The sequence below is a fragment of the Chelon labrosus genome (assembly GCF_963514085.1).
Source record: "Chelon labrosus genome assembly, chromosome: 22".
Taxonomy (NCBI): domain Eukaryota; kingdom Metazoa; phylum Chordata; class Actinopteri; order Mugiliformes; family Mugilidae; genus Chelon; species Chelon labrosus.
The window spans coordinates 13,919,417-13,936,017 of NC_140355.1; the positions used below are offsets into that span (position 1 = coordinate 13,919,417).

Here is a 16,601-nt window from a genome sequence, read left to right on the forward strand (position 1 = left end):
AGTCAGAACATGTCCCGTATGACCTGTCATTGACTTTACCTTGGAGCATTACAGAGACTGGAGGTACAAGAACTCCGACTTGATCTGAACCAAATTTTTAACAGAGTTTGTATTAGATTGCACAGTATTGCACATGTGCTGAGATAGTGTCCATCTTAGGTGTAGATAAACAAAGTCTGATGTGGAATATGCAATTTGACTTTATAGACTCAAAATTCACAAATTCACAAATGAATATTGCTGTTAACTATAACTAACTACTATTTAATACTAGTAAATAATAGAAATGTGCAATGATAGTGAACACAACCAAGATTGTGTAGCAAACGCTTTGTAATACTATATTTAGGCGTTGCAGTGCTTTGAGCTTAATGCTAACATGCTAACAATGAAGCTACTAACCTGCTGATGTTTAGCAAAGTTTACCATGTTCACCATGTTTATCTGTTAATTAGACAGTACTAAATTATTGGCTAAGTGAAGAAATCTCAAATTAGCACAAACAGACGAGAGGACTATACCAGTGTTTCCCATACAATGTTAATACTATGGCGGCCCACCAGTGTTTAATTTACTCCACCATGGTCTCATAACGAATTGAACGTCTCGGACTGTTTTGTTCTTGCGTTGAGTTTTTCCTTTTGCTTCTGAAAGATCTTTCCCTCCATCCGTTCCCAACGCCCCTCCCCCCACACTCCCCACCACACACACTCACTTGCTCTGAGAACGCGGCACAGACAACTTACGGGACTCACGTAGCATGCGAAGCTGTTTGTGTTGTTTAAAATCCAGTATTTGTGCGCTTGGTGTTTTAGGCCGTAGAGATTGAAAAAAAATTTGTTAAGAGAGTTTGTCAAAACCTGGAGGAAACAACTGCAGACGTAACGTGAACTAGCTTAACTTTATAAGAGCTAGCTAGTACAGTTAAATTAGCTGACACTTTATTTAATCTTACATACATTTGTCCATAGAACGCCACATCTCAACAGCTTTGTGTTTAGTATTCCTATATCTGAACTGCACAGGCTGCTGCTAATTGTTGCCAAATACAATATTGCTGTCATTACGGTAATTTACAGACGGACTGATAAAAACGCATGATCTTATTCTACTTGCTTTCATTTCATATACACTGTAAACTGATTGCTTCATCAATTCATTGAGAGACTACAAAGTATTATTGGACAAATTACAAAGTTGGCTCGACGGTGTTGTCAGATAAAAAGTCAGATGATCACCGAAGTTATAGGAATGGTCATGAATGTCCGTACCAAATTTAATAGCAGTCCAACCAATCGAGATATCTCACAAATTTGACCTTCATGTTGGCACTAGTTGCAAAGTAACAGGATCACCAGAGTCGCTAGGATTCACCCTCTGAGAACAATGTACTTCTGTCAGAAGTTTTGTTCCAATCCAAGTTGCTGTTCACATATTTCAACTAGGACAAATGTGGGCTCTAAGGCGAGGGGGGCGATTCAGAACGACTGTAGGAGAAAGCAGTGTGGACATTTTGCAGAAAATAGGAAAAGACACTGAAAGCTGCTTCCTCCTCCAGAGGCATTAGTGAAAATATTCTGCACTAAAAGTCAGCCAGCTGCTTAAGCAACATTATCTCTAACTTGTCACTTATTTGGCAGCCGTAAACCCATTAAATGCTACAGTTACAAAGCCTCAGTGGCTTAGGAGTGAAACCTTATAGCGCTTTGTTGAGAAATGGTAGAGAAGAGGAAGGTCTCGACCAAAGGTTTTAGACATAGAAGTGTTGCCTACCCTCGCCCCTCGCCTGTGCTTTATTAAGTAGGACTGTGAGGTATTAGGACAGTGACGTGCTGGTAGTTTTAGCTGTAACTAACTCAATTGTGACAGAGTGAGTCATGATGCCGCGTTCAGCAGCAGTGTGTGAGCTGTGACTAATAAGGTATGACGCTGCTTGGTGCTGCTTGTGATGGTGTATTGGGACTCACTCTGGAAAAAGAAAATAAAACCTTGATCTCTGAGGACCACAGCTGGATATGATACTATAACAGGCACGTAACATCACATATTTCATGATTCCTGCTGCTGCGTTTTTTTTCCCCAAGTGTCAATAAAAGCTATTTTAGAGATTAATAATTTTACCCAGACAGAACATACTCTACAGTATGCTTGCTATCATTATCACTATCCTGTAATAGTAGGTGCAATTGGTGGCATTTGTATTGCCTGATTGAGATTTCCATTGTCTTTTTTTGTACTCATTTGATTTCACCGACTTTCTGTGATATTCACGCGAGAAACCATTCCTCTTTCTTCTTTCTCGCTATTTACTTTTAAAAATTAGCCACACCTGCTTTCATTCCATGCAGTTCCCGCACAGTACTAGGAAGTACTTTCTCCAGCAGTTACAGGAACTATGAACAACTTCAAAGTGTTTACACGTATCTTGAGTCATATCCGTTTGAATGTGGTCAAAATATTCATGCTATATCCTATGTTAAAGCAAGCAGCCTACAGCTGGTTAGCTTAGGTTAGCATAAAGACAGACTGGAAGCAAGGGGCGACAGTTCAGTCCCTGCTGGCTGTAGCTCTGTATTCTCACATGAAAGTGATATATTTTTTATTTTTTAACTGGGAGCAAGACAACAAACTTGCAAACTTCCCAAAATTGGCCTGTCTTTAAGCCTTGAGAGCAGATCGTTATAAATGGACCATTGCCACCACGCAGTGTTGGAAAATACACGGTTTTAGATGTCAGTGAAACCATGCAAACCTGTGCTGAGGCGGTTTAGGTGAGCTGTGTTGACAGCAGTCCAGTGACACACTGAAAACTCGCCTGCCAGATGGCTCAGGGGGAGGGCTTCAACCAGGGAGCACTTTAATCAATCTGATTAAGGGGAAATGCTGCTTGTATTTTTAGCCGCTCCATGGCAGGCCAGTGGCCATTCATTGAATTTTCTTTCATTAGTTCTTATGTTTATCTCTTGAAGGGGTGGATTTATAAACAGGGGTGAACTAATGTTGGACCTAAAGTAAGGGAACCATTTACTATTTTAGCTAATATGGTTATTTGGGTAATGATTTCATGAATATGATGAATAGTCACTCTATTATTCCATTAATAAGGGTTTCATTTGTGACCTGACTCTGCTGCTGATACTGACAAATTACAATTTGTATTGGAAAAGAGTGGCTCGTTGTTTCTGCAGCTGCAGCCCGGGCCACTGTCTGGATGCAGATTGACGCCAAGAGGCAAGATGACCGTAGCTTGAACATCCCGAAAGACCTGCTTCCACAGAGGCAGGGAGACTCCAGTGAATTTTCAATCCAGATGTTGCTGCTGGTGTTATTTTGGTAACTCTGAAAGAAACGCAGAAAGTGCCACTTAAATCTTGAATCCTGAACGCTAGCTTTCAGTAGAAACGTTATAGGACGTTCCAGCTGGCTCCAGATGATCCCTGCCCAAAACATATGATCTCTGACCAGCTGTCAGCAGTTTTCTGGCGTGACTGATTATTTTAACTGGTATAATGCAATGATGTACAAGTCAGTGTCAGGAAAACTTCCCCAGATAGATGCAATAACAGTGCGCAGTTAAACAGGACAGGACATACGTCTGTAATAATGCCATACTAAAAATAAACCAGAGGAATAAATTCATAGCGAGACGGCAATAAATCCTCATTAGTATTCTCTTAGCAGAGCATATTTAAAAGATGATGCAAAAGGAAATGCTCTGCTCGGTATGCCGCTCACACAAAGAGGGACTTGTAGAAAAAACAATAAATAAATGTGCATGATTTCAGTAAGTGAGTTATTGTAATATGCATCGTGTGCCTCATATTTACACAACTAAGACTGTGTAAACGAACACACTTCCTCTCTTTGACAGATTAGGGATGAGCCCTCCAGCGGCTCTGTGACCTGTCATCCTTGTGACTCACTGTCCCAGCTGGTCTGCTTTTTTATTTTTTTATTTTTTTGCTTTTATTTTTGAATCATTGTTTGTTCCCAATATGAAGCCACAGGGAGCCTGTTGTTTAGATCGAGAGCAGGTACCGGCGCGGTGTGCAGATTGTAAAGCTGGGCGACGTATTTTTGTGGGTTCGGATGCAGGTGCACGCCTCAACTGCTCTGTGCAGATGTGTTTTCTCTGATGTGGGACAGTGGGGAGTTGCCTGGAGAGACCAGGCCATATGAGGCGATGTTTTCTGGGAAGAGTCTTTGCATTGTTTTCAGCCTTGCCAAATAATTGCTAACTACTACTGAAAGCTTGTGGAAAGAGATCTAAATCACACTCTGCTACATCACATCTCAAGTTATTTATTTATTTAGCCATTGTTTAACCAGCTTTGTCCCACTGAGATCAAATATCTCTTTTACAATGGATGGTTTCAACAGGCGATAACATAAAATCACAGTTACATAACAAAGAAAAGCTCAATTAAAGCACACAGATAAACTGGACAAAATGGATTCCACCATCTTTTTAAACTTGTTCAAGGATACTAAGTTTTTAAGTTTGAGGTTAGACTGTAGGTTATCCCATGCAGCAGGCGCAGAAAAGCTAAAAGCTGTCTTTCCCAATTCAGTTCATACCTTAGGAACCATAAATGTCTGTATAACCAGCTATGTTTTTAGGATGTGTCCTATTAACAGTTGTCATTACCATTAACATGGTTAAAGGTTAGCTGGTTTGTCATGTGACCACATATCATTTAGGAAATAAATAATAAATACAAAAAATAATAACATAATACAAAAGAAAGAGGAAAAAAAAGAAAGCCCTGTCTCTATTTTGTTGGTCACATCCAAAGTAAGCAATATTGTCAAAATGTACGCTTTCCAGGAAGCAGTGGAGACGGGATCATTTCCAGCTTGATGTTTGTGTCTTTCACTCCGGCCTGTGGCTTCGATGAGCTCTTGCTGACCTTTTCCTGGCGTCTAGTATACAAGGCAATTTTTTCGCCTGAGAACTTGACAATAACCCGAGAAAGAAATGTGAGTTATTGTTTGAGAGAAATAGTATATGGTTTTGCCTGGCGGCAAGTTATTTACATTGAAGGATCAGGATCTGTGTGTGTCTGCGCGCGTGTGTGCGCGTGCGCGTCCGTGTGGGTGTTTGTTCCAGATATATGGCCATTGTTGTGCCCTTATAGACTCAGTCCAGATGATGGATATCAAAGAAGATCAACATTGATTTCTGTCTGCTGTGAAAAAGCCCTATTTCATCATCTCATGGTGCAATTGAAAACAGTCAGGCTCAATATCATAAGTGCGTCTTCTACCTGCTTCTCCCTCTCTCAGTTTTGTCTCTTTATTTCTCCATTTTATAATGAAAATGTCTCATTTTTGTTGTTGTATTTAATGGAATTCCCTGCTTTTTAAGCCATATTCATACATAAAGCCTCCTTTTCTTGTATTGACAATGACACAGCTGTAACCACCAAACACCTACCCTAACTAGACTCCACATCAGCAGCATCCCCGTCCTCATTTGGGACACTGAGTGACGCTGAAAGAGACAGCCCAAGTGATCACAACAGAGTCGGGCATGCAAAAGCCTGTGCAGCCAGGAAACAAAAGCAAAAACAGGCAGCATGATTCACCAATGAACCAAGGTAGTGAGCGTCAAGAGAAACTCTGAGGACTTCGGTCCATCTCTGAAGACTTGTACAAAATGGAAAAAAAAAAATCCTATTTATAGCTTGACTCGTGCCCAGAATTGTCAGGACACAAATGTTTTTTTTTTCCTGACACTGCCGGAGACAGAGCAGCCAAGGCAGATGGAAATCATCAAATGGGAAAGAGGCCAAATAGGAAAAAATTATTCTTGAGCACAACAGGTTCCTTTCGTGTACAGTACGTCAGGAAAACTAAGAATAGCAGCGGCTTGTCTTCGACTGTATATACCTCAGTGAGATAACAGTTAAAAGGCTGCTATGAGAGGAACATGTATGGCTGAGTATACAAATGATTGAATAGTGATTTGGTCACGGGCACCTGGAGAATCATACATTTAGATTTTTTTTTTTCTGCAGAAAATGCAATCAATTGCTGGCATGGATTTTCCAAATTAGAAATGGGTGGAAATGTGTTTATTACATATATTGCACGCATAGTCAAGTCAATATTATTTATAAAGCACGTCTAAAAACAGCATAAAAGGACCACAATGCATTGCAATCAGCCGCAGAACCCATAAAGTATGCACAAAGAAAAGGAATAAATTTGAAAAGCAATAAAAAGCCGTTCTCATACTGAATTAAACACCAATGAATAAAAAAGTAATAATACCACTGAAATCTCAATAATGTGAGGGAGCTCACGTAAACATTGATGCCACGAGAGAGAAAAAACAAATGCCTAATAAAGATTTTCCACTATTTTAGCGTCATTCATCCCACAAACACCTCAAAGACTTGAAAAGACAACTAGCTGTTATTGTGGATATTATACTCCCATTATTTTCTTTTACGAGATCTGTCTCTTATCAACCGCACGTTGCTTTAATCGTGGATAAAAACTAATGGCGTCCGAAAATAACTGAGATCAGGGCGCAGATCGCAGACACTGGACGCCTTGGCCGACGGGTATTTATGTCCTCTTGAGTGAAAAGCCATTTGACCGGCCTTTGGCAACTCTTAACCCATTAAGCGATGGCTGTCAAATATTCATTCTCGTGTACTTTCCGGCGCTGCATTGATTTGTACTCTTCGAGGAGTGCCATTGTGACACTGGCTTGTCAGCATATCAAATTCTGCCTAAAGTGGATTATTTAATTTCGCTAAAGCAAGCATTTTGCTCACCCGGGGGCTGTGCCACCTCACACCCTGTGGTAAAAAAAAAAAAAAAAAAAAGACAGCTCGGATAACAAGCTCTGAATGTGATGGCAAGTTCATAGGCTTTATTGATACTTTAATTTAAAATGGGGTACACACAAATTAACATGAGAGTATAATACTATTGATACACTCTTTATGAATTAAGCTTTCTAAGTCACTCACTCCTCTCTCATTCAGTTCTTGCATTCATATTTTATCTCTTGTGCTCTGCCCATCTCCAGCCCTGCCTCCGTCCAGGGATCAGGAGACACCGCTTCTTCTTTACTTCCCTGACACTAGATGCCTAATTGCCTGCTGTCTTTTTCCTCCACCCCTTTTGCTCCCCTCTCTCCTCTTTCTCTTTCCCTCTCTATCCGTCTCTAGAAGTGTGACTGCCTCCTCAGCCTGGAAGCCTATTCAGCAGACCAGAAGCGCCGTGTGTGCCAGTGCCTGAAGGACAACATTGACAAGCAGCTCCAGCTTCACAGGAGGGAGCCTCCCGTTACGCATTTTGAACAGGTATGACACATGGACACACATATCTAGGAGCGTCGCCAGTCTCGTCGGAAGCTGAGGATGAATCAGTAAACACGTGAACACATGGGAATGCATATATTTGTGCATACCCCCGTCGCAGATGCCCCGTGAACTCCACACACTAATACACACTCAGGAAAGTAAAACACTTTCTCGCGGCTCTCGCTGTCGTAATTACGATTTTCCACTTGCGTTAACTCTTGCATTGCTTTGGGCAAGTTGGATGGTGACTGTTACACTGCTGCATTGAAACGGTTGGTCTACTTTAGTCAGTGTTCCTGCTTTAGTTAGTGTCAGCTGAGTGCAATTTAAGCCCTGCCTGGCGTTGTTCAGTTGGTGAAAGAGCAGTAGAGTTGCTAGCATGTATCCGAAACTGTACTTCAGATATAAAATAATGTTGACCTATGAAAAGTTTAAATAAGCCCTTAGTACCGCGAGTATCAGGTGTATAAGTTGACCTGTGGTGTTGAGACAGTAGCAATTCATAAAATCTACATAGTTAGATAGAAACACCGTTCTGTGCAGTTTTTGGATAGAACGACATATTTATCATGATGTCCAATTTCCATCTCACACTAGCACTGTGCTGTGCTTTCATACACAGATCAGCCACAACATTAAAACCACTGACAGGAGAAGTAAATAACATTGATCATCTTGTGACAATTCAGTGTTCTGCTGGAAAACTTTTGGACCTGACATTCGTGTGGATGTTACCTAGACATGTGCCACCCACCTAGACCAGACCAGGCACCCCCACCCCATAGCAATGACACGCCTTGATGGCAGCATCCATCCCCAGCAGAATGCAGCCTGACACAGACACACACACAAAAACGCTTTCGGAACAACTCAAAAAAACATGAAGAACAGCACAAGGTGTTGACCTGGCCTTCAAATTCACTAGATCCCAAACTGATCAAGTATCTGTGCGATGATCCACAGAGGCCCCTCCCCTTAACCCATGGGACCCAAAGGCCAGACACCACAGGACACCCTCAGAAGGCCCATGTCCATTCTCTGATAAGTCACAACTGTTTTAGAGGCACAAGGGAGACCTACACAACATTAGGAAGGTGGTCACATGTTATGCCTGATCGGTGTATAAACAAATTTTCCACCTAATGAGCTACCTGTGACGTCCGATTGCTTTACACCTGCGATGGAAAGACGTTGAACCCAACATATTAGCCCATCTTAAAATCATTACAAACTTCTGAATTAACCCTGTAATGATACTAGTAGATTTGGTCTGTCAACAGTATATGGCTAGTGAAAAGTAGTCACTTTGAGTAACCTAATATGGCTATGGTCATTTTCACAAGTTTCAAAATAGGTTACATAGTCAAGATTATTGAGGGCGAGAAGCGTCCAGCGTTGCACCATACATGCTCCGCGGTTTAGTCTCTGTGATAATGACTAATGTTTAATGTGGCACAGGGCTTGTGCCGAATTCTTTGAATAACTGATCTTTAAGTGCTTACTGGCCTTCAAATGCCCTGATTAGGAGCATGGCTGCTGGGGAGTTATGACTGAGATTACCATGGCCCAGTTTGGTCATTTCAGGCCCTACCCAGGGAAATCTCCTCATAATTATTTTTCTCTTCTCTCGTCTGGTTCTTTGAATTTTTGTGAAGACACGCGTGTCCTCTAGAACAGTTTTCATTGACGTGAAGGATTAATATATTCTTTCCTGTAATTTTCCTGTTTCTTGCTTTTTCAATACCTAATGCATCTTCCTTTTTTTTTTTCATTCCTCACCTCATTTGTGATTAACAGCAGAGGCAGCTCATCTGTGTAAAAGGAGCACAATCCAGCTCATTTCAGTTTAGCTGAAAGATAATTAAAAGGGATAAATAGCCTCGTGTGTGGCTGGTGCACCTGTTGTACATTAGGGCTTCATTTCATCAGCGCATGAAAGAGCGCAAGCGAGAAAGAAGGACAAGCCGACAGTCTTTCATCCTTTTCTCTCTACATGTGTGTCCGTGGTGTGTGCATTTTTGCCCTTTGAAAGGATGCAGGATGAGACCCGATTACCCAAAATAGTCTCCGATATTTGAACTACTTTGAGTTTCAGTGTGTGAACTTTGCCCGGTTACCGAGGAGATATTAACATTTAGACAATATTTCAAAGAGGAGCTTTCAAACAATATTTTACTGCTACCGTGTTTCCCTGCAGCGATGCGTGCAGCAAGGTTATTTCTGCACAGTGACCGTTTTTCCCTTGTGTCCTCCCTTGATCAGTCATTTAGGTGAACCTAGCTCAATAACTTGGCCAACATGCCCGGTCACGTAAATCAATGCAGTTTACACAAACTCTATTGACAAACTGATGTAAACAGACATGAGGCAGAAACGCCCGATTTAAAGATTTGTTAAGTTATCCATTGTTTCTGTTATATTCCTATTTCAATGTCAGTTGCTCTCAATACTTTAGATGCAGAAATTATAGTGTTTTATAATGTGAGGTATTTTTGGTGTCAACTGTTTTTCATACGGGTTAGTGTGGACAGACCTAAAAACATGCCAAAATGCTTGAAGGGGTCCACGCCATTCCTGTTCTTTATTCAGCTATTAGAACCTTTTATTGTAATCTCTTATTAAATGGAAATCTGAAAGCTGCCCCGAAGGCAAGAGAATGCACGCTTAATCATAACATTTCACAACTAGACAAATTAGTTCACTTTTGATTGCGTTTCTCCAGAGTCCCTTAGAGGCAAACAGTTTGTATTCAGTCACCACCAAATGTGTTTAATTAAATGCGAATCGGCGTTGTCAAGAAAGATGTTCTTGTAGCCTTACCGCGGCATGAGGGCATTTTAAACTGCACCGTCCCGTGTATTTCGCTTGGCGTCGTGGGAAGCATCATTTGGTGAGCTACATATTGGCAGAAGAAACGAGGACACGCTCCTATAGATAGACATGTGCAGACACATGTGGGTCAGACAGCGGTGGAAAAAGTGTTCAGCGCTCATACAAAACTATGAATACTCCACTTTAAAGAGAAAGTCCTGTTTTTATAATGAATTCGGAAAAATAGTCCCGTTTTCATCTTTGTAACAATGCATTCTCTAGCTAGTCTAACAGAGTTTTTACATAATTTATGTAGCTTAAGAAGTGGGACATTTTCTTCAACCAATTAAGGGACACTCGATCCTTCCGTTCATTAGAAACATTTAAATAAACCACACCAAAGAGGCGTCAAGGAGCTGCCAGCAACAAAGGCCAACAACTGTGGCCTCGCTTCTCGTCGCTTATGCTCGTGCCAAAATGTTATACTTGAACACACGGAAAAAGACAGCGTAAAGCCGACGACGAACAGGCACGTACTGTATGTTATGCAGCTGAGAGAGAGGACGTAACTCTTCATAATAGCAGCTGGCAGTAGTAGCTACTATATTAGCTTGTATGCTAGGAAGCTACAAACTTTTATACAGTTTAGAGTTTTAGAGTTTGGTGCTCCTGAGTGTTGCTGATGAGTCGGTCCACAGTTAATTAATTCTGGATTAAATAAAACATTAGATTATTTGAACGTTCAGATTAGAAGAAAATGTAAAATATGTGTGTGTGTGTGACCTTTGAACTTTTGTTGTTTTGCTTACTTCTGTCCCTTCCAGTTCTATTCTTGCACACTGGTTTGCTAAGCTGAACATCCAATCAGAGCGATCTGTCTGACCGAGTGCTCCCGCAGGAGATTCGACAAGATGAATCCCCTGAATAGCCGCCAATATGGGTCCAACTAGCGCCTACAATGTGGGACGCACCGCTAAAACTAAACCTCAGAGGCAACCCGCCACTGGCTTAGTTTCTCTCCTTGAAATCATACTTACATGTTGAAGATAATATCAGTTTTGTAGATATTTTTAAGGAATTTTAGTATCTTTTTTTCTGTAATACAATTAAAAACCCAATCAGTGCAGACTGGGCTTTTTGGGAGGGTGGTGGCTTCCTCTTTAGCTCTATTCTTAAGGGAAACACTTCAGTATGCATAAACAATAACTTTTATCTAGTCATTCCATGGGAACCTAAAGAACAGTCTTAAGTAAGTGTTCTTTGTTACATTATACGGCTTTGATATATTATACAGTACATCAGATCCTTTCACAAAGACCTCTGAAATGGTTAATCAGAGAAAACATTAAAGATCTGAATCCTCCTAAGATCTACTTCACTGTTCCCTGATAACATAAACATGTGCATCTTAATAAGACGTAAAAGCTCCGCTAGTCCCAGAATAGACTTTATGGATGTTCCAGGAGGTAGACATAAAATAATTCTTCTATGGTCATGCTCAAATAACTTTATTTCTGCTTCATTGTTGCTGCTGAGTCAACACCAGAACTTATTGTATTTTCAAGTCAATAGAGAATACTGTATATTCGGTGCTGGGTGTTTATTCTTGCAGAACTGCGGCAACGGAGCTTTAGAAAATTGCCAATTGATTTTCACATTTCCCTTGAGTCAGAAACTGTATTTCTCCTCTCATGCACAAAGCCGGCTAAATCCACTCTTAGCTGAAGCGTGCATCTTACTCAAGAGTAATGCTCAAGTATGCAGAGTGAGCGGACTCCACTCCGAAGGGAAAACACACATACTTTAGAAACCACGTCCTTTTTTTTATCAACTCGTGTTGCGGTTTTCATTCATGTTTTTCCAGAGTATGGGCTTATTCCGTCACAGTATTCATGCTCCTTCAGCTGCTGAACACTTTGAATTTTTTGCTTTGGAAAATTGGACATGGGCCCTGTTTTTGCCTGGACATTCTCTTATCTTTTAGTCCCAACGGAAGGAGGGGCTGCGTGATAAGGATTTGCCAGTTTCTCTTTTCTGCGGGGCTTAATTTACTGTCAGCATATTTTTACAGCAAACGCATATGATGACTGCTCTCAATTTAAATATCGCTCTCGTTGCTTGACTCTGTCAGCCCTTTGCCAAATGCTCTGACATGAAAATAATGCCAAGCAAAGTGTTCCATAGCTTAGGTAATCATGGAGATGGATGGCAGGGTATCATAGAACAGATGTTAAACTGTCAGGTGTTAGAAGAGAGGATGATCCCGGACAGAGAGCTGCATAAAGACCCTGAGGCAGCTGTCGGGACGGGCGTGTTTTCGCACGAATGACTGAACTGAGTAAGTTGCCGTGTCAAAAATATAAAAAAAAACAAAAAACAGTCATGATTTAAATGATGAACATTATAGTAATGTTACTTGTGTCAACGAACGTTTTGTCATCTACAACTTGATGAATTTCATTACCACTCCATTGTCTCCTGCCCTAATATAAGTCTGTTTTGCACAAGTGGACAGCATTACCAAATTAAAACCTGCAGCATTGCACATTTAAACAGGTTCATAATCGCTTTGCTCAATACTTTAATACTTTTAGTTTAATTTCCGATTAGGCTATGTCACAGTGGCGTATCCTTCCTTAGGTGGAAAGCTAATGTAATCGCATCTTTTGCTGAGATTTTAGCCTTCAAAGCAACATAAAAAGCATGTTCAGTAATCTGTGAATCAACTAATATTTTATAATGCATAGTTAAACTGTTGTATTTATTTTTTCATGCACATAAAGAAACACTAATCCTTGTGGTGCGGTGTCCCAGAGCCATTAAAAGTCTCTGAGCTCCTTCACTGGAAAGCTTCCGGTACACTTTTGTCTGGGCAGCATTAACCACTAAGCTAGGGAAAAACAAATTTACACAGCTGCGCATACACACACACGCGCGCACACACATATATGCACACGCAGTCAAATGGGAATCTAAGCAGGACTGTCCGTTTTGAAAATGACGACCGCACTCACATGCAGTTAGCATTTGACGTCAAAAGAGTGAAGTGGCGTACATTTTCTACATCAGCGCATAGGCTCTGCAGAACAGTAAAAAAAAAAAAAAAAAATATGGCTGCTGCTAATGAACAAAGTGTGTCAGTTGAGGTTTGGGGGCAGCGTGTTCTGTGCTCTCGCTGTCTCATTTCACATTTATGAGAATCTGTTTTAGCTGCCGAAGCGGTTATAATGCAGCATTTATGTCGGCGGAAGCGGTGACGTAGTGTGACAAGGAGCCTCTCTCATTCCCCTTCTGTCGTACTTTTTTCCCACAACTTGTCAAAACTTTAGATTCATGATTAAATTAAAGAATACAGAGGCTGCTTCTCTTCTCTCTTTTTAGTCCTCCATGTCCGTTTCAACCCCCCAGTCAAACGATCACATGCACTCACTCAATGCTACATGAAGTGTCAGTGAATATACCACCACTGAGTAGCATCTCTCACTGCCGGGGCACACTGCATTTTAAGCAGCACCACAAAATATCAGAACAGAGAATAAGCTGCTTTGCTCTGGTTCAGTTTAAGATTCATTGCAAAAAAAAAGTTTTTCTCTTCTTCAGTTCCACCAGTTTTGTCATGAAGTTTTTTTTTCTCTCCACACACAACACACTCTTGTCAGCGTCAGCTCGTCAGAAAATGGCACGACCGTACTGTATTTCTCAGAGGTGCATTTCAGCTCATTTACTCATGAACCTGCTTCTTCAGTCTTTTTGAACCATTTCATGTAATGCCACAAATACATGCAGCAAGTCCAAGCTCCTTGAGAGCGTTCTTCCAGCATGGAGTCCTTTATTGTATGTTAAAAAGAATCTATAAGCAAAACATATTGCCTCCAGATTTTGATTGTCATTGACATATTTGTGATTTAAAGTCAAATTTGAAACATTTAAATTGAAAGGCTTAGAGTTCAAATCACTTGGAGATACCAATATCACACCAGCAACAGTAGCAGCAGCAATAGTTCCTTACTTGTAAAAATTCTTCATCTTCTGTAAGCGCTTGTTCCTGTGAAGGGTCACGGGGTCTGCTGGAGCCTATCCCAGCTGTCATTGGGTGAGAGGCAGGGTACAACCTGGACAGGTCGCCAGTCTATCACAGGGCCAACACAGAGAGACAGACAACCATTCACACTCACATGCACACCTACGGCCAATTTAGAATCACCAATGAACCTAACACGCATGTCTTTGGACGGTGGGAGGAAGCCGGAGTACCCGGAGAGAACCCACGCAGACAATGATTTAAAGTCAAATTTGAAAAATTTAAATTGAAAAGCTTAGAGTTCAAATCACTTGAAGATACCATTAAATCACACCAACAACAGTAGCAGCAGCAATAGTTCCTTACTTGTAAAAATCGAAAGGGTAATCTAAAGGAAGACATTCTTGTTGAATGACTATGTGCTGTGCTCTGTTTTCACCATAAGAGTCCAACACACAAAATGCTTCCAAACATTTAGTCTTTTTTAGATAAAAAAGTCTATAGAGTAATCAAATCATCAATCCATTCTTTTTGGTCTCCTTATCCCAGATGGGTTGCCTTCTAGTTCCTCTCGAGGAATCCCAAGGCATTCCCAGGTCAAGATATATAATCTCCCCAGCAAATGCTGGGTCTACCGTGGGGTCTCCTCCCAGCTTGAAAGGCTGGTAAACCTACCTCTATACAGAGGCAACATTTTGGCATCCTCACCAGATGCCTGAACCACCTCAACTGTCCCTTTGCGACAAGAGGGAGTGGCTGCTCTCCTCCGAGCTTCCTCCTCATCCTATCTACAAAACTGAGCCCAGCTACCTTACGGAGGGACCTCATTTCAGAAGCTTGTATCCATGATCCAAAAATTTTGGCTTATACCTCAGCTCCCTCTTCACCACAACAGTTCGATCTAGTGCATTACCACATTCACAATGGATGGACTGGCAGTCTTTACTATTCACGCTTGGGGCAGTAACTCACCACAACTTAGAGAGAAATACATCATTTTCCGGCACAGCACCATGGGCGTGAACTTGGTGGTGCTGACTCTTATCCCGGCAGCTTCACACTCTGCCTCAAACTGTCCTGGTACGTGCTGAAGGTCAGAATCAGATTAAATCATGTTTATTTATATACCCAACTTTAAAAGAACCAGCACTGATAAAGTTTTGTAGACACAGGACAGATGACATCAAAAAGATATGTAAAGGAGGAGGAGAGAATACAGAAAAAAGAAAGAAAAGAAACAAAATCTGGAGTATACTTTAAACACTAAATAACACCTTGGTAGCAGTATACTTGTGGTATAACATTTATTTATACTGCAGTTGTAAACTTCTACTGTTTAATAAGGCCACTTTAAGCACAAAATGACACAAAAGCTGCTAGGGACACATTTAGGGCACTTTGTGTATTTTTAGTACACTTCAACTTAAAAGTGGACAATTTTACTACAATTAAGTAGTTCACTTCAAGCGTACAGTGTTATTCAAGTGTATTTATTCCCAGTCAAGAGTCACATCAACTAGATGGTGTATACTAGAGGTTTCCTTGGTTTTGAAAGCTGACCAAAAAAAACAGTAGTCCCCAATTTAATCCTCATTACCCCAAATTGGACATCTTGTTTGCACAAACCACAAACCTTCCAAAGAAATGGACAAATGCATGTTAGATGACATTTCCCCCCCAAACTGGAAGTCTGGCTGTGGGTGAGAAGGATTCTGATGTGGCTGAAATAGAGAGACCAGATTGAAGTTAGGGTTTGATCTCCACCCTTACACAACAGTGGCTTATCACTGCTCAAACAACACTGTTGGCTGTGTCGGCGGAAATATCTGGCATGGGTAGAGGATTGTCAAGAGGACGCCGATGAAAGCACAGGAAGCATATTAGAGATGCTAGTCTGGCGACAGACAGTGGTCCAGGTACAGGAGTGGGTTTTCAAGCTTGGAGAGTCGGTGCAGTTCGAGAGGAGAAAGACATCCTCACTGGGATAAAATACGAGGCAATGAGTGACACAGGAGAAAGTTAACAAGCGGCTGAAGAAGTGTGTGGTTCTTGGCAGTTTATTTTTACTGGGTATGCAGTTGGAATAGGGAGTGAGCTGTGAGTGGTGGCTGCACATCGGTGATTTCAGCAGCAGTAGTAGAAGTAGTAGTAGCCCTTTCTAAACCCTTCCAGTACATGATATAAGAAACTTTGTGAAAGTGTGACCCTTCCTGCAAGGTGAACACCCAGATTAGATCCGAAAACAAGATCAGAAATGTAAAGTATCTAAATATAGAGTAAAATATACTGAACATCTGGACTGGCACGTTCACGTGATTAACATGTCTCTCTCTCTCTCTCGTTTCTCTGCAACAGAAGCAGACTTTCCCCTTCATTGTCTCTAATTAGACATGGTTGAATTCCATTCTCTCTTCCCTTCGCTCGGTGCTCTGCGCCACGCACAAGCG

At 41.2% G+C, this 16,601-nt stretch overlaps 1 protein-coding gene across 3 annotated transcripts in view; it reads left to right on the forward strand.

The window, feature by feature from the left end:
• Window positions 1-16,601, forward strand: part of rgs3a (regulator of G protein signaling 3a) — a 120,945-nt gene that overhangs the window by 54,923 nt on the left and 49,421 nt on the right. For all 3 annotated transcript variants that reach the window (XM_084572361.1, XM_084572362.1, XM_084572359.1), the window contains one exon: window positions 7,188-7,322. In XM_084572361.1, coding sequence (XP_084428487.1) covers window positions 7,188-7,322 — 135 coding nt within the window. The remainder of the gene's footprint in view (window positions 1-7,187; window positions 7,323-16,601) is intronic.